Source organism: Pleuronectes platessa, chromosome 15, assembly GCF_947347685.1.
Source record: "Pleuronectes platessa chromosome 15, fPlePla1.1, whole genome shotgun sequence".
In the NCBI taxonomy this organism is placed as follows: domain Eukaryota; kingdom Metazoa; phylum Chordata; class Actinopteri; order Pleuronectiformes; family Pleuronectidae; genus Pleuronectes; species Pleuronectes platessa.
This window is the reverse complement of record NC_070640.1, coordinates 20,470,802-20,489,474: the sequence shown is the minus strand read 5'-3', so window position 1 is coordinate 20,489,474 and position 18,673 is coordinate 20,470,802. Positions and strand designations below refer to the sequence as shown.

General features: G+C 41.6%; 2 protein-coding genes across 2 annotated transcripts; one reads left to right on the top strand and one right to left on the bottom strand.

Moving 5' to 3' along the window:
- Window positions 1-590: 590 nt before the first annotated feature.
- Window positions 591-2,898, bottom strand: atg101 (autophagy related 101). Its single transcript, XM_053442414.1, has 2 exons — window positions 1,609-2,898; window positions 591-1,519 (listed from the first exon to the last, which is right to left on the bottom strand). The coding sequence occupies exons 1-2, from the start codon at window positions 1,858-1,860 to the stop codon at window positions 1,115-1,117; spliced, it is 657 nt and encodes a 218-aa protein (XP_053298389.1). The 5' UTR covers window positions 1,861-2,898; the 3' UTR covers window positions 591-1,114.
- Window positions 2,337-18,458, top strand: LOC128457632 (C2 domain-containing protein 2). Its single transcript, XM_053442413.1, has 13 exons — window positions 2,337-3,174; window positions 3,678-3,773; window positions 5,122-5,241; window positions 7,564-7,665; window positions 8,534-8,650; window positions 9,942-10,050; window positions 11,986-12,094; window positions 12,180-12,244; window positions 12,353-12,468; window positions 12,577-12,745; window positions 13,461-13,702; window positions 13,952-14,219; window positions 16,320-18,458. The coding sequence occupies exons 1-13, from the start codon at window positions 2,890-2,892 to the stop codon at window positions 16,538-16,540; spliced, it is 2,019 nt and encodes a 672-aa protein (XP_053298388.1). The 5' UTR covers window positions 2,337-2,889; the 3' UTR covers window positions 16,541-18,458.
- The last annotated feature ends 215 nt before the right edge of the window (window positions 18,459-18,673 follow it).

The following is an 18,673-nucleotide window of genomic DNA, read 5'->3' as shown; positions in this document are numbered from 1 at the left end:
CCATGTTTGTTAGATCTTCAATAACTCAATGATATTAATCATTGTTGCATTTCAAACAGTCTGGGGCTTCTCCTACAAATGTTCTGACTCTAAAATGTCCCAAAAATGCCTTTTTCTGTCCCAAAATTTGATCTGTGATCTACGATCATACATAACTTTCAGTTGAATATATTTAAAAGCTTTTATCTTCCCTTTACAAACTAGTTAACACGGACAAATATCACCCAGTTGTCAGTTTCATGAGTGTGAGGCAAATGGTCTTATGTTTATTAATCCAGGAGTAGAACTAATAATGTGAAAATGCACACACATCATCCTGTTGGCAGACAACCCCGAGCCTGCGGGATGTTTTTATCACGCTCTGGTCCACTGTGACAATTACTGGCTGGAAAACTTGGGAGTGAACTTAGGAAGTGTTTGCTTTAATATGGAAAACTGGCCAACTGGAAATCCTGTCCTACCCATGTGTAAGGTCACACTCTCCATGAAAAAGTCAGGAAGGACGTTTTCACATAAATGAGGAAACGTGTCCCCAAACTCATCCATATGTTTTTCAGACACACACTCACACACACACACACACACGGAGGTCAGATTACATTTTTTATTATTGACTGAATCTTGTGAATTCATATTTACCAGTAGTTGCTCTAGTCTCAAAGGATTGGAAGGAATTTACAGAGGCAGACTTAAGTTTGACAGAGACATGCCTATTGACAGTAAATACCTTTTCGTTACAATCAACATTTATTACAGAAATTTACAATAATTTACAGATTTTATATTATATCCTGTTATATATATATAGTGTGTTATTCAGCAATGTGCTGGGGTTGCATTTTTTATATGGTGGTAAGTAAAGATAATTGGAAAACAAAGTTTGTTAGAACGAATTATCCTTAAATAGACATTGTGTAATTAAGAATTTTGAGGTACAATCAATACCAGAGTCATGGTAGAGAAGTCTGAAAAGTTATGACACTTTCACTGTAGCAGGAGTGGAGCTGGAAAAACTGATTATTTGTTTTACATGAAGAGATGACAGAGGCTAGTACAGATATTTTTTGAGTATTGAAGTCATCCATAACATTTTCTTCTCTGTGTGGGAGCATCCTCACAGGGCCAGGGTGTCTTTAATCAGCCTCCTCATCGTGGTGCTTACGGAGGTGCCCAGAGTGTCAGTGATCTGAAATGTGATTTTGTAAAGGTACGGCTGAACATCTTTGAGACTGGTGTCAAAAACATTATCCACTTCTGACTGGGTGGGCATCTTTGGCAAGTACTCGTGGCGATTTATGACCTCAACCACGTTGATCACCTTCTCCCCCAGCTTCTCGCCCACTTTCTCCCTGCAGATCTGTCTCTCCTGCTCGTTGGCGAGGTTGACCACGTTGACCTTGATGCTCCACACCTCCCAGGGAATACACTCGTCAGAAAATGGCCAGCGAGATTTCTTCTTCTGGTAGAACTCCAGGGAGATTTGCCCCATGCCGTCGCTGCCAGAGTTGCTCAGTGCATCCTGTAACCAAAACATTGTTATTAAAGCATGAGATTACAGGCCTAGACATGGAGTATAGCTAACAACAGCATCTCACAATCACCAGTCACCTTGAATTCTGACACAGCCTTCCTGATCACCCTGTCCAGCTCCTCTGAGGACACTCGGACAAAGGTGAAGTCGATGAAGTCACAGTCGAAGTCAAGTGTGCCCACTGTACCGATGGAGTAGGTGCCCTCCTTCTTGTAGTGAAACTTCCCGGTGCTGCGGTGCATTAAGATGGTGTGCAGCAGACCCAGCATGGCTTCCTCCACCTGCCTCGACTCCACTGTCACCTCCAGAACCTCCGAGCGACAGTTCATTGCGGAACAGGAGATGTTTCCATTTACAAGCGACGAAACGAAACGGAGATGATGGCTACTGAGCGCAGCTCGGCTAGTTGTTTACCTCTCCTGACGGACGGCCCCTTCTCTCCACAACGTATTACGATGGACTAAAATACAGAATATCTCTAAATGAAATACAACATATGAAAGGGAACCCGATCTAGCTGTAATTTCTGAGCAGTTATAGCAGGTAAATAGCAGCAGCAGCTAGCTAGCTGTTTGCTACAAACATGACGGGCTAACAATGACGTCACCCGATCTACGGCACGCCGCGTAGCTCTAAATAGTCGTTATAGATCGTTTTTCTATACGCGGTAATTAATCAAACAAATAAAATACTAGATATTATTCCACATTAAAGCAAGTTAATTGAAGGACCGATTTCACAATGGGTTAGTCTCGGTTCACGCTTCTATCCGAATAACAACAAACTTTCGCATCCTTCGAGGTGCATTGTGGGAGTTACAGTTTGTGCCACATATCCGTTTCGATAGGCAACTTCAGTCCAGTCAGACCGAGTCCAGCGGCCGCGACTGCCCTCTCCGCTCCCGGGATGCTTTCCCGGGGCTCGTCTCTCTCTGTCTGGATGCTGTCCGCTGGAACTCAGCCGCTGAACTTTGGAAATAAGTCGTTTTCTTTGTGCGGGGTAAACTTTATCGGCCAACGAGGAACAGCTAGTTAAAGCGAGGTGAGGCGAAGATTAGCTCCCTAAGCTAACGAGCACATTCAATGAGTGGAGGACGGGATGTTCCTCTGCGGGTGGCTTTGAGTTTACCTTTAGAAACCTTTGCACCGGGTCCCTGCGGACGCTGTGTATTGCCGTGTAGCCGCTTTCCACCTCTGCAACATGGGAGACAATGATCACAGCGTGTACAGGGAGTTGAGAGCGGTGCTGCGCTCAGTTTGCCCTCAGTGACCAGGAGCACGTTCATACTATGAGGTTTCCAGGTTGTCTCTCAGAGGAGGTGTGTTAAGCTCAGCTCGTCGTTTTTCATCCAGCCAAGAATGTCCGACTTGGAAGGCGCCACTTCACGTTTCGGTTTCGAGGATCCGCAGTGGCTGTGCATGGTCACGCTGTTCGCCGCGTCCCTGGTCACTCTGGTGCTGTATCTCGTCCAGTACTTCCAACAAAGGGCCGGGGGACACAAGCAGAGGACAGCCGGGGGCAATGCGGCGACGGAGGAGGAAGCCGCCGCGCTTCTGAAATGGGCGCTGTCGCTGAGGAGCTGGAAGAGTCAATGGAGAGGAGCGTGGTGCGGGGCTCTGAACGAGGAGTCGAGGAAGCGTGGGGTGAGTCTCATGACCTGAGCCACCACTCCTCTGTGTGTGTGTGTGTGTGTGTGTGTGTGTGTGTGTGTGTGTGTGTGTGTGTGTGTGTGTGTGTGTGTGTGTGTGTGTGTGTGTGTGTGTGTGTGTGTGTGTGTGTGTGTGTGTGTGTGTGTGTGTGTGTGTGTGTGTGTGTGTCAGCAGGTGACTTGAATAAAGGCACTCATACATTTAGCCTCTGAAGACTTAACATGTCAACACCATCCTTTCAACATGGGTAACATCAGCCCTGTGACTCTCTGTCCAATTTTGAATGCACCATTAGAACCACCACATGGATCGCGTGCAGTTTCATTTTCTGTTTCTCAGAGTTAGTCGGTGGGATCTCACGCACTACAGATGCCAATGTGATTCATTACAGCCCAGATCAATGCTGAATCATTGGCACCAATGTAATTGCCCTGATCTAGGAGTTGTGTGATATGTTGTTGTGGTTCTAATCTGTCTATCTTCTCCCTCCTCCCCAGGGTGCTGTTCTGTTGACATTTGAAGAGGATGACGTTGAAGCGTCAGAGCTCACGGTCAGCCGTGTGTCCAGCTTCAAAAAGTCTTCCAGGAGCCAGGTACACTTACCCTTAACGTCAGTGTGTTACGAATGCAACGCAAGGGCTTTCTGCTTCATGTTTATGGTCGTTGTGTGTCATCAATCGATATACTGTTCTGGGAGCTAACTAGATCGGCTGTGCTCTTGTTGAGTGAGTATGTCGTGTTTGGAAAAATCATAATTTGTCTTCCATGGTCGCTTCACTATTGAAGTGGATCATAGCTGCAGACACTTTATAGATTTTTAATTCCCTTGTTTGTGCTGTTGACAAAGCCTGTCCCTCACATCAATCTGCTATCCCCTAATTCATTTCAGAGGGAACTACTCTGCCACCAGTGCTGCATTATGGCCTGCATCAGATCAACACTATCTCATTAACTTGGGTACTGACATTACCATCAATATTTTCCAGTTGGCAAGATAATATGCTGTGATTTCTTTTCTGGGGTCCACATGCTCATTACATAAACCGAGACGCAAATGAAAGAGACCACACAATGCTTGCATTTAGTTTTTAACAGTAAACACATTATGTGCCAACATGCGGCAGAATGTAAACTGCCACCATCAGGCTTTCATTTTTTAGCGAGGTCAGATAGGGACAAATTGCTCTGTCACTGGCGTGGGGTGGGCTGTGCTGAGCTCTCTGTGCAAACTCAGCTCTTCCATTGTGATCACCATGATATGGTGCAAAATAGCAGGTGTTCTGTCGATGAATGTTGGGAGTTTAATGAACAGAGGCTTATTTTTACCGACATGCTGTCTTGTGTGTGTGTGTGCTTTAAGAAGCTTATATATCTGTCAAGCTCAGCACTAAGGAGGAACAGGCAGACAGGAATGCCGCAGCACCTATGTTTATGTCTTGGGTTCCCATTACAGTGATTTACACCAAACCGGACAAACCCATTCCCTCTACCCTGAAATCAGAAAGAATGCACTGAATGAATGTGTTTCTACTGAGCGGGGACTGTACCATTGTGTGGTAATTTACTCTGTGAAAGTTGTTTTCCATTGCAGTGAAAGTGATCTATTGTTCTCACACATTATTGAATCTGTTGAGAAGCCAGCACAGATGTTCTCCCCCGTTTGGGTTTCTTGTGCTTTCACTGCTTTTATCTCTGTCTGCTTAGGTCATACATGTGTTTCTTGTGTAACAATCTACACACACGGTTACGTAAATGTTTTATCAGTGAGTCTTTACACACAGCACCTGTGCAGCGAATTTTTTCCCCCTTTCCATTTGAGTCCTGTTTTACATGCATAAGTCAACACATGGTTCAACTTTGTGCAAATGCTGGCCCTGCTGTAGCTCTTGCATTCTCAGTAGATTTACATAACATTAATGTCTCACCTTGTCTTCCCAACAGGCCACTTGCTGCAGTGTTGTTGGGGAGAAGCTTCAGTTCTCTCTATGTGCTGCATTGTCAGCCATGGCTACAGAAGATCCTCGTACATACACCGTGTGTATGGCTCCACTTGAGCTGCAGGTAAATGCTCTACATACTTAAGTAATGAATACGAACAAAGCAAACAAAAAATTTATTTGTGCAATACTTGTCACTGAAGCTTCAGAAGAAAAGACTTGCATCCTTCAGGCAGTCATTATGGTGAAGTTTAATGTTAGATTTTATTAAACATGATGTGCTGCTGCCCGGCACTGGATCTTTGCTGGCACCAGCATTAGATTAAATGGTTTGGCATCTTTCTGTTCTTGGCAAATGTCCTGAAGACGTCATTTAAATCACTCCAGGGCCCCTTTCCAAGAAGGTCCACTTCGTCTTCTTCTACATTTGTCAGTAGGTCTTTTACGGGATTTGGTGAAGCTTTAGAATTATGTCACGAACACTAATGGCCCTTTGTTGCTTTCCAGAGATTGTAGACATTTATTTGATTTACCATCTTCAAATCACACATCCCTCATTTCTTCAGTAGAAAGTCTGGTCTTCACTGACACTCTTCCCTCCTGGGACTTGGATGTGTTTGGACATTTAATGAATACAGCGTATTAGGATGTGGTTGACTTTTAACCTGCCTTTACTTCTTAGGTCAAGTGTTAATTGAATGGATACAAGCAGCTATACAAGTTAACCCAATTGTATTAAGGCTATTTTTACACTAATAAGGTGCTTGTCACAACTCTTTAGCTCATTGTGCCATAAATACAACCAGAGTGAGAGGCTACAAAGCCTAAGTCAGGATTAGAGTGGGAGCGTTTTTGTTTTGGTTGTGGATCAGTTGTTGTCACAGGAACATAAAGGAAGCCGCTTGTACCCTGTTCACTCTCGTTGTTTCCATTTTAGTCTGGAAAAGTCAGAAAGCCTTTTCAAACGCCTCCTTCCATCCACTGGTACATTTGTTAGCTTTCCACAGAGGTCCAGGCTAGAATGCTCCTGGCTCATTATGTTATGAGTGGAGTGACATGTGCGGCATAAGCCCCACACGTTTACAGTATGCCCTGTACTTGTGTCCTTTAACACACCACTGCACCACATGGCCCACTTCATGTGATAAGGGACACACACACGTGTCGTGCTAATGAAGTACTCATCTGACTTGTAAATGCTGTATTTACATATTTGTTGTATGAGTACACAACACAAGCATACACAAAAGGAACCTATATGAAGTGAAGGCAGTAACCTTCATAAAGTATTGCTGATCTTCAATTCATGTGGATGGAGAGTTTATTTCTCTTTGATCCAGTTCTCATCAACGCAGCCTCTGATGTCTTGTAAGTGTTATTTGTATCTGGCGTCTGGTCTTTGTTTGGCATCATTTAAGGAGCTGTTCAGTCTTACACTGGAATCCAGGCATGTTGTGGCAGGATGGCCCACTCTGTTTTGTATCTCACTCTTCCATTTTCCTTGGTCCTTCTCTCTCAGATGAGCCTGGTGTTTATGTTCGTGTTGTTGACCTTCTCTAGGAAATCCGTTTTGGGTTTGTGACGTTGATGTAATATGCTTGTTGTAGACTGTATGGATGGACAATTGCAGCAGTGTTTTTATCAACGTTTTATTATTATTAAACATTGTATGCAAAACATGATTTCAGAGACATACGGCAGATTCATAATAGAATGGCACTGAGCAAAGCACCTACCTTCACCAAGCCCCAACCGTTTCTTAAAAATCAATCAAGCTGTACCAAATTTCATACATATCATTTCCCTAATATGTCTAATTATTTTGTCATCAAGATTATTGAACTATTCTCCGGAAAACTGTGAAAATGTTGGAAATTGCCCATATCTGTTCCCTGATCCAGTTCTGCACCAAAATTGAGTGTGTCCTTATCTGACCTGTACTGCTTCCTTCTTCTGAGTTTCATGATAATCCGTGCAGTAGTCGTAATCTTGCTTTAATCAAACCAACAAACAAAGCAAACTGAAAATGGGCTGAGGTGGAAACGTTATGGCCTTGGAAGTTATTCAACAAATTAACAACTATAATCCACTGGGATGATTTATTTCAAATGTGTGTGAACTGGTGCAGTGGTGACAGTTTAATGCCTGTTTGGTATTTGGATATTTTTCTCATCAAATGACATAACACAACTGTGATTTATTTTTTTAAGTCCACAGCAGCACATGACAAACGGTTTAATGAGCGACAATAAACCTTTAGTTTCTGTAAACCCTGCCATCTAAGTGGTTTGTTTTTAAAGCACATACTGAAACCCATCGTGTTTGGTGCATTGCTTAATATCTTGAAAATTCATTTCATTTCATAATTATTTAATATAGGGCCGTATATTCAATGTAAGTGAAACTATATGGCTGTGGCATCATGATATTCCCCTGTGTTTTCCAGCTTGATCTGCAGATGCAGGAGGCTGAAGATGAGATCAAGGTGAGCTGGGGAGTGTCTAACCTGGAGACTGGGGAGCTGCAGGTGACGCCCACTTTCACCCAGGTAAATTCTGGTTCCTCTCAAAGCACCCATGCTGGAAAACTGCCTAATTTTACTGAAACAAAAATAATTTGACTGTTTAGTTGGTTTTTGGTTCATTTCCCCTTATTGACTTGTTTGGTAAGTCGTGTAAATAAGGAGTCTGTAGTTTGACTTCGGATATCGACAGGTTACATTTTGGTCAATCTCGAAGCCCATGGGTTATCATCGCGTGATAATTGACAAGTCCACACGAGTCAAATGTTTCTCTAAACACAACACTTAAACTTATTGTCGGTGTTTTTAGGTCCAGATAACATTTTGATTAATTTCTATTAACAACCATCATAGGAATGTAGATGAATCAAAAAGCAGTAAGCTGAGGCTTTAAATGAATGTGTTCTGCCTCTTTTTGTCTCCACACGCACTGTTTACCTGCGGGCATTCAACATCTGCTCAAAGGTGATTGGTCAAACTAGAAACATAAACCAGAAGGTTTCTGACCCCAACAATTTGTCCCTCGCTATTCATTCTGCATAGTCACATGCACAATCTGATATAGATATTACATTGTTGGTTATAACTGAAGTTTGTATCCTTCATTTGTCCAAAACCTCACTCATCTTCAGTGCTGGTGGTGGATACAGTCCTATCAGAACCTGTGTTTTTTTGGAGACAAACTTTAAAGTAGTCCGGCCTATGATTTGAATTATCGTAAATTAAAACATTCTTAGGATCCGTCTGGTTAAAATAATAGTAATACAAATTTAACAGTCAGGTGGAAATTGTGTTTGTCCCCAGCACGGAGGCATTATATTCTCCGTTCCTCCAAAATCAGTTAAAAAAAAATAATATGTGTGACTCATATTATATCACCATCTCTCTCTGTCAGGACAATGCCAACACTTCTAGTGTAGCAGCCATTAAGCAGCAGCTGAGGCAACTGTTATCGGTGACGCGCCCCTCTGTTTTGCTGAACTGCAGGCCCGCTCAGGCCTCAGAGATCAAGGTGAGTGGAGGAGTCATGCCTGATGCATGACGTCTTAACAGCAGCCACACAAGAATGCAATGAGGGTGTGTGTGTTTGTACTGTATGTCTGTTATTACAGGTCATTGTTTGTTGCAAGGTGAAAACCAGTCTCTAACCTACAGTATACTTCCTCACAGGTCTACAGTTGAATTAACATGAATCAGAGTTGTGATTCTTCTTGAGTATTATAACAAATATTTTAGACCTGCTAAGTCACTCTGTCTTCCCAAAAGTGTGTTAGTTCTGCAAATTAATCATTGTGACAGATTGTGTTAAGAAACCTCAGCAAAATTCACATAGGAAACATTTTTATCACATGATGTCTGGTCATGTGTTTCTAATTGGACCATGCATCATGTTCATAAACTGGAGTTGGTATTCTTGGAGTAGCTGCTCAGTTTTAATGTGAAACACATTTATTTTATATGTAAAAATACTAAGTGATGTTAAGGAGGTAAAGATCATGACTGAGTACTGAGTCTCAGGTCACAACTGTAGATTATCTTATTATTTTTTTGACTATGAATACACTCTTCATTGTCATATTGGGTCAAGCTTGAAGTGTTTGTCAAATCCAACTCTGAACGCAACAGAGAACAAAAACAAACAGAGGCCATGTATGAGATCAGTGTAGAAGATCTTAAAGAAAACGATGGTACGGGGTGTGACACCATGAGCCCAGCAGCTGTATGAAAACATGAGATGTAGAAAAGACTAGTTTAAAGGTAAACACACAAACTCAAATATTAATTTAGCCTAACGGCGTGTTCACAAAAGCTTTTTATCTCGCCCTTTTTACATAAAAACCTGTGAATACAAACACTGCAGTGGGAAAACAGAGGCTGCTCTTAAAAGGCAGCACAGCGTCCACCTTTTCTTTAAAAAGAGCCGCGAAGTGTTTACACATAGGGCTCTTCAGTAAATTGTGTGGAGCCCCACAAATTACACAAAGGCTCCGCCTCCCCCCAGGACAAAACAGGTGTCAACGGCTGCAGTGAGAGGAATAAGCAGAACTTGCATCATGAAATTTAAAGAGAACAACAACCACCACATGAGTAAATTGCATGAATACACAATTGAAGTATAATGTCAGCAAATAAACAGACAAATCAGTTTTTCTTATTTACTTTTCAAGACCTTTGATCGTCTCCATGATGTGAGTTACAGCCTTGTGGTGAAACCTGGGAGTGTTTTGCTTGCATTGCTGCAGGTGCACTCAGTTGATCAACATTGCGATTCGCTTCTTCACCTACTATTTTTTCTTCAATAGCAAGCCCAGAACAAAGTGGTTTCGCCCCCAAAACCCCCCCGTGCCCATGACTGGAAGCTGCTGGTGAAAAACATCCGTGTGACGCTCAATCAGGAGGAAGATGCTGCAGGTTGGATGTTTGTCTTCATTTAGATTCAAATTAAACTGTAAGCTGGAAATGTGACTTAGTGTCATGAGCTCACTGAGTCAGCTTCCACAAGCCTACATGTCAGTAAAGTCACAATGAACTGACTGAGAAGGAATGGGTTAAAAAGACATGATGGCGTGGATACAATTTTATCCACGCCATCATCTCTCCACTAATAAGTATATTTACCAAAATGTTGAGCTCTGTCATTCATTGCATCAGGATTTAGATAAAGGGTTTGAGAGACCTTAAGAAAAGATGCATTTGTTAAATCGGAGTCAAAGCCATGGGGGTGTTGAAACAAATTCCAGCGTCACCTGTTTTATCAATGTAAATATTCCTGTAATAGTACGGCAGATCATTTCAGGTGTACATATTTTGAACTGTTCAAATACACTGCTAGACCAGTTATAAATACCTTATAAATACTTCCAATGTTTTTTAAGAAATATTTTGCCAGCATGTTTAGATTGTAATGTCTCCTGAGTGTTGTAGATATTAGCTTGCAGTACTAAAACTACAAACAAATGTCAAACATGGAACAGATAAAACCAATTTGTATCCATGCCAGTAACATCCCTCACTGGATGGATTTGTTGGTGGCTCCTCCATTTTGGTGAAAACTTTGAGTCTAAAGCGATTAAAATGAAATTGTTCAGTACCATGGTCACCAAAGAAATGTCCGTATAACATAACATTATATATAACACTCCCCTCTGCCTCTGGTTCACTTTGTGTGTCCTGCTGATCAGCACATCTTTAACATGTTAAACATCATCACTGTGCACATATTAGGATTTACCTCAAAGCACCACTAAGCCTCAGTACAGTGTATGAATCTTATTATGTGTATAAATTCCAGCTGGAGCTGGGACCAAACACCCATGAAACAATAACAATGCAGATCATAGAGTGATGGGACAGTTCTGCAATATGTACCGGAAACTTGATTACATCTATTAAACTGTTCAAATACAGTTAGACAAAATCTATCCCTAAATACATTTAAAGTTCCTACAATTTATAATCTAGATATCATGTCCAGGTGGTAAATAGAACTATGTCAGTTATCCTTAACACCTTGTAAATACCTCCATTGTGCTGTTAAATGTTTTTAAGAGAAATGTTTTGCCTGCATATCTAGTTTGTAATGTCTCCTCAGTGTTGTAGATATTAGCATGCAGTACTAAAACTACAAACAAGTCAAACATGGAACAGATGACTACATCCGGCTTGCCTTTAGGAAGGGTTATCTCTGCCTGTAGTTTGCGAGTTAGCGTTGCATTTTAAGGGTTATGGGTCAGAGTTGGTAATCCACTGGTACAAGCAGATCATGTTCATAATAAATTCACATCAGTGTCACCTCACCCAGCATGGTAGTAGTACGGAAAAAAGGGAACTTCGTGTTGTCGGCCATGACACAAGAGGAAAATATGTTTTCAGCTGATGAGAGGCTATTTAATTTTAGTCTTTGACAACATCGTCTCCAACAACTTTGTTTTGTTAGTTACTGTGATGAGTCACCCTCTAACTGTGAGTCAGTGTCTTCTTAAGTATTCTGCTCGATACTGTGCAGCAGAGACATGACACAGCATCACACTCTTTCCTTCCTCTATACTTGGCTTTAGTTGACACCTCCTGTCTTTTAGGAGAAAGTGCCTGTTGCTGATAAAGTTCACTTTTGCACATGTGCACAGTTCATCATACGCAGTGTGGGTGGAATTTCCCTCGGTCCATTAAAGTGAAGCTGTGGAAGTGACCGTAGCAAAATGTAATCATGCAAAAGCAGATTTGGTTTAATCAACTGTCAAAAGACTTTGGCATGAAGAACTAATGGAATTTCCAGTTAGTTCTCAGACAAACACACACTGTTTGTGTCCTGTGATGCAAACTGAGCTGTTTTTGTTGTGTTTGTAGGCAGCATGAATCCTCTGTGTGTACTGCAGTTAGATGATCCTCCACAGAAGTTTAACACGTCTGTTTTGAAGAACACGACCAATCCTGCCTGGGACCAGCCATTTATCTTGTAAGTCTGCAAACCATCACGGTCTTTGAGATGGAGTTCGTCTTTTGTTTTAATACAAATGGTTTTTATTTTTCTATCTTACCAGTGAATTGAATGGACGATCAAAAGAGCTAATTATTCAGCTGATGAATGATGGACAACCTCAACAGAGTAAGGAAAAAATCAGTCCTTTTGATGACAAACTAATTTTGTCCACGAGCTTTGACTGTCATGGGCTTTGGCCCTACACGACTAAATCAGGTGTGTTTTCTCTGTCAGATTCCTTACTAGGTCAGGTGTCAGTGCCTTTTGATCTCGTGAAAAAACATCCCAAAGGACCGCAAACATTTGCACTCATGACCAAAGACACGGTGACTGGATCATTGACTACTGAGGTAACACCCCCATCCCAGTTAATAAAAAGAGTTAGATTCGGTTTCTGCATCTCAGGTTTTCACTCACAGTTTGTTACAGTATTCAATGTGTTGAATTATGTTCCTCAGTTTACCTACCTGGAGCCCAGTGAGGTGAGGTCCTGGCACCCGCCGACCCCGGCCTCTAATAAGAGGGTGGAGATGGACCGAACGGTCATGCCCTGTGGCACGGTGGTCACCACTGTCACTGCAGTGAAGAGCAAGCCAGGTCGACTACTCCCACTTGGACTCAACATGGGTACATTGACACTCCACACTACTGACGCAGAGGCACCTCTTTTATTTATTCATTTTGATTCTAGTACTGCTTGTACTGGTTCACTTTGTGTGTCAGGCTGATCAGCAGATGTTTAACATTGTTTAACATGTTAAACATCGTCACCACTGTGCACATATTAGGATTTAGCTCAAAGCCCACTGAGCCTCAGTACAGTGTATGAATCTTATGTGTATAAATTCCAGCTGGAGCCAGGACCAAACGCCCTGGAAACCAAAACAATGCAGAGCATAGAGTGATGGGACAGTTCTGCATGATGTACCTTTTACTTGATTACTTGAACTGTTCAAATACACTGTTAGACCAGTTCTATCCCTAAATACGTTTAAAGTGCCTACAATTTCTAATTCAGATAACATGTCCAAGTGGTAAATAGAACTGTGTCAGTGATCCTTAACACCTTATGTATACTAAATGACAGCTACTTCATCTCAGGTTCAGCAATTTGGTCTTAGCATGATGACAGACATTTAAATGAGCTGATCTTGACAATAGAAGGATTTTGATTATAGGGCTTTTCCATTGAAGACCAGGTAAAAATAAACAACAATAATGTTGTTGAATATAATGTAGCTGCACAGGATTCTGGATTCTCATATTATTACTGTGAGTTTTTTTCTTTTTACCTCTACAATGCACACTGTGAAATGTTAAACAAATCTTTACGTCCACTCAGATCCTGCGCAGAAACCTGTGATCACCAAGCCCAAGTTGTCTCAGCGGCGTGTTTCAGAGGAGGTGTCTATGTTGGGGACCACCGTCAGCAAGGCCCTGTCCTCGTCTGACACCGAGCTGCTGATGCTCAACGGCACAGACCCGGTGGCCGAGGCCGCCATCAGACAACTCCACCAGTCCGCCAAGCAGAAGCTCAAGTCCCCGGTGAAGAAGAGTACCATCATCATCTCTGGCATCGCCAAAGTAAGGATTAACTCACCAGCCAGATCTCAGCAACTCTTTACTGGTGCTTCGTACTGTTAAACCTATTTTATTTTAGTAGAACTGTGTTACTTGTTTAATAAACAGGGTTTTCAAAAAATATGGAACTGCATAGAGGCTGAGGATTGCCAGTTTACACAAATGCGTTATAAGCCATTATCCTAGCCTACTGTGTGGTTGATCACGAAATTACTAGAAATTGATTTTAAAAATAGATGAATATGCTTCCAGACGCCCATGTCCCAGGATGATGAGCTAGCGCTGATGGCGGGCTACGCTGCTGCGATGGATGCCTCAATGTCAGAGAGCAGCTCCACTCAGGATGTGACCGTGGCGATTGCATCAGGGACCAGTAGCACTCCAGAGGTGTCGGAGCCCCAGGAGGGACCCAGTGGAATAGGCCGGCCCCCAGAGGAGTGGGAGTGCCAGACCGGAGAAGAAATGGACCACAGCTCGCTATCCATGTGTGTTACTGAGGCCAACTGCAAAAAGACTAGAGGTAAGAGGGCACAGAGGGGACTCATTGATGAGCGATGTGTGACTGTGCATGGAGATTATCAACTTGTCGGTTTTTGTATTAGTGTTCTAAGCTGTAGATATTTACTTAATATCCTCAGAAAACATTAACTTATTGGCAAAACTCAAATATTTTTGTCGTGATGCGGTTTGCTTTTTGGTTCTTTTCTCTTTGTCCTTCTTATTCTGACATTATTTCCTTTCTGAACTTCACTGCCATCTTAGAGGAATGCAGTGCTAAGCACACATGTGTGGATGAGTAAGTTACTTTACAAGTTACCTGCAGTATTCTTCGTACTCTATTTATGTGTTGCTTCTGCTAGCAGTAGTGTAGAATATTGTAGAGGTTCAGTGTGTCTCATTTGTTTGAATTGTTGCGCATTATAACCACCTGAACACCCCTCCCCTTGAAAATGTGTTGGAGAATCTATGGTGACCTTCAGGTAACATAAAAACTCCTCCGCCTTCTCTAGAGTCAGTGTTTGTTTGTCCATTCTTGCCTACTTAAAGGTTCGGTGTGTAGAATTTAGTGACATCTAGTGGTCAAGTTGCATTGAATACCCCTCACCCTCCCTTTCCAAACATGAAACAGAACCGGTGGACACCTTCAGTTGTCATAAAAACTCAAAAGGTGTTTAGTTTGTCCAGTCTGAACGACTCTAAAAAACATGGCAGCTCCGTAGAGATGACCTGCTTCTAATGTAAATATATAGTATTTAAATATAAAGGGCACATTCTAGGTTAATGAAAACAATTCAACAATTAAACAATTCATAAAATGTAGATGAAACGCACTAGTGAAAACATCAGTGGGATTATTTTGTATTAAATTTCTGCCAATAGATCCCTTTCACCTAATTCTTACACACTACACCTTTAAAGTAACATGGCAGTACAACATGTCAGACTGTGGAAGAAGACCCTCTCCCAAAGTAGGTATAAAGGTCTCATTCTAAAGCAATGGAAACTGGGCAAGTCTTAGTTTCGGGTGATTATTTACTACTACAAACATTGTGAAGATTATATTCAATTTCTGCTGATAAATCCTATTGATGTTAAATGTTATCCCAGTTATATATATCTATATAGATATATAGATATATATCTATATATATATATATATATATTGGATCATTTAGATCATTTATTTGAGAGTTTCTGTCAGATTGTTGTAGAATTATTTAAAAAAAATATTTATTTACAATTGGACTTAATAGAATAATCCTCAAAATCCTACATCTGGAGGCCCCATGCTCATGTATATAATATCTCAGGAACACCTTAAGGACATTTATTTTGGTAACATTTATGCCAAGCATCCACCTAATGATGAAATGGGTGTGAAAGGTTAAGCTCATTGAAACCCCTCAAAACACCTTTTTGGCTATAGCTCAATAATCCATATTCTTATTATGGCAAAATACACTTAATACAGACATTTACTACCAATGTGATACGAGTTGACTTGGATGTAAACTGTAACTTGTACTTTTGGCAGAGGTGTTTTACCACAGGCTAATTAAACAGCCAATTCTAACCAGGTTTTTGAACAGGCACTGCACTAGTTATATCAATTTCTAACTGACATAAATGTTGTACCACTGATTCTTCAGCTATCTTCAAACAATTTTTCCTATGTCAGTATACTCACCTGTACTACACTTTGCTGTACTGAAATAGTGTTGGGATTCTGACAAATTCCCACTGTGTTGTCCCAATGCACATGCACTGGAAATGGCAGTTACATGTGACCATTTTCACATTTAAAAATATCTTCTAGCTACTTCTCTTTCTGGACTTGAAAGTGGATGTTTTCCTTGCTAGCCTTACTACGGTACCCTCTGTGTCATGCAGAATGTAAATCACACTTGGTCTGTAGCCAAGATGGCAAAGGTTGAGGGTGAGAAGTGTTTATTGTTCCTACGCTCTCTTTTGACTGCTTTTAGTGAACATACCAGCTATTCATAGCTCACCTAATGTTGTCATTGTGAACACACCTCTGCATAAGTATGAGTAAGTACACAGATTGAAATGCAGCACTTGTCTTGATGTATCTTGAATGTCCTCTGCTTCTCTTCTACAGGCAGTTTCCTACGGAAGAGTGCCAAGCTCTTTTTCCGGCGCCGCCACCAGCGCAAGGACCCGGGGATGAGCCAGTCCCACAATGACCTGGTCTACCTAGAGTCTCCGGCCGCAGTGGAGCGCGCCAGCCGAACAGCCACACTCAGTCGCATGCTCAGCCGCAAGAGTAAGAACAAGAGCAAAGCCAACGGCTTTACCTCCGGCGGGGAGCCACATGCGTGACCCCTCCACTCTCTTCTCACCTCAGTCACTCCCACAACAACCATTACCACCCCATCTAAAAGTTGCATCGGCAAACCTCCTGGCTAACCAACTCCCCCTAATGCCCAACCTGCATAATGGGGCTCCTGCATTGTGAATGGGAGAGCTGTGCAGATGGAAAAATATAAATTTTTACTGCCATATCCTGCATAAGTGCTTCCTACAAGAAGCAGATGTTCCAACAAAAGCAATTGTGTGCATGTGTGGATGACTGTATCCTGCCCTGGATTGATGGCATTTCAGAGGATATCATTTTGCATGTTTCTGTTTATCTGATTTTATGCAAAACTTTGAAATCGTTTTAAGTGCTTAACGGCCTTGTTACGGACAGACGGGACTGGTGCGGGCCATCGCTCTTTACCTCAATGAAGATAGAGAGTTAGCTCTCCCTGCTGTAAATCGTACCGTTTCCTACGGTGGACCACCAGGACCAAAGACGAAGAGCAGAGCGGTGTTTGTATGATTTGCACAATTTTAGAAAGCCTTTTGTTTAAAGTGCAATGACGAGAGCTGCTCTTGTGTTCGAGACTCCTCTTTAGGTCTGAGTCGTGTTGAAAACATTCACAAAGGGAGTTGATCTGTTCACTGCATGACTAGTGCAAGTGGGAGATAGTGATAGAAGTACTTGTTGACACTAAAACTATGAAGTAGGGTATTTAAATCAAACATTTTATTTTTTCTAAATCATTTTAAATCCTTGTGTTATTCCAAATCAATAATTAACCGCTGTATTTCATTTGCATATAAAAGCTATAGGTTATAAGCATATAAGTTCTACAAAGTTATCGACTTAAAAACAGAACCCTTGTGTTTACTAAACATATCATACCAGTCATTACAAGTTAAATATGATTATCTTATGCAGAGCCCGTTTGATCGTTCACCACCACCCATCTAAAGAAAACTTTAAATTTATATATGAGCTTTTTATGTTTCCTCCCTCTGCAGTAAAAAAAAAATGATATATGCAACTTTTCTGTGTCTTCCCAAATGATTCCTCCTGTACACTTCTTTTATCAGCAGGATTGTAAAAGGGAACAGAATGAACCTTTATCTGTGGACTGGGATGCTCCATTTGGCCACACTTGCCGCGTTACGCACTAATCAAACTCATTCTACGCTCTTCAATCCAGTTTTTCATCTGAATGAAATCTTGATTCTTTTTCTCTTTCAATTTTTTAAAAAGATGTAACTTTGAACACGTGAACAAGAGATAGTGTGAACATGTTTGGGAGCAACAAGATTGATTTGACTCCTTTGTTTTTCTTTTTTTTTTTAATCCAGCTAATGATTGTATTTTTTTTCCATTGAAGATATTTCTGCACATCCTGTACTACTGTTTCTTCAGTAAGGTAATGTGCTCAGAATCCGAATCAACAGATTGCCTTACTGATGTTGTCTACACTTGGGCTCAGTTTCACTTTCATGGTCTTGAGGCTGGATGCACCATCAGAGAGCAGAGAGCTTCGGGACGGCAGCGAGCTGTTGGGATAGCGCGCCACCGATTTCCATCAGCAATGTCTATAATCAAAAAGCCTATGCACATATCTGTTAACGGAGTGTTGTCATCAAGAAGACGACTTGAGAACTAAAAACACTCACTGTCCATGACTGCTCTCTCCTGCGGACACAGTTGTGTCTTTGTATTTACAAGGCAGACATCTCATCGCCTGCTCTCCATCATCGACCATATTCTGTTCATAGAAATATATAAAAGCTAAGATTCAGGCTGAATAACATCCTGTCAAAATAAAACGGGTCATTTTAATCATGCTCGGCTTCTGAGCCGTTGCTTAGTGCAAGCTGTGGGTGCAATTCAGCTTTCAGTGAGCAGTAGGGCTGTCTGTGATTAATAAATTGCTTCCTGATGTTTTCTTCACTGGCATCTGTTTTTTGTGCACAGAGACCTCACTGTTGGTGCAGTGCCCCAGTCTCAGTCACTTCTCTGCAGGGATTGCAGCTATTATACATATCGAGTTATTAAAATTTCCAGCAATAACTGAGATTGAGGTGGAGTCAGCCCTGTGCTAATGTAAATCACTGCATGTTGATATGCTCTTACTCCTGTTAATTTACAGTGGCTTTACATTCATA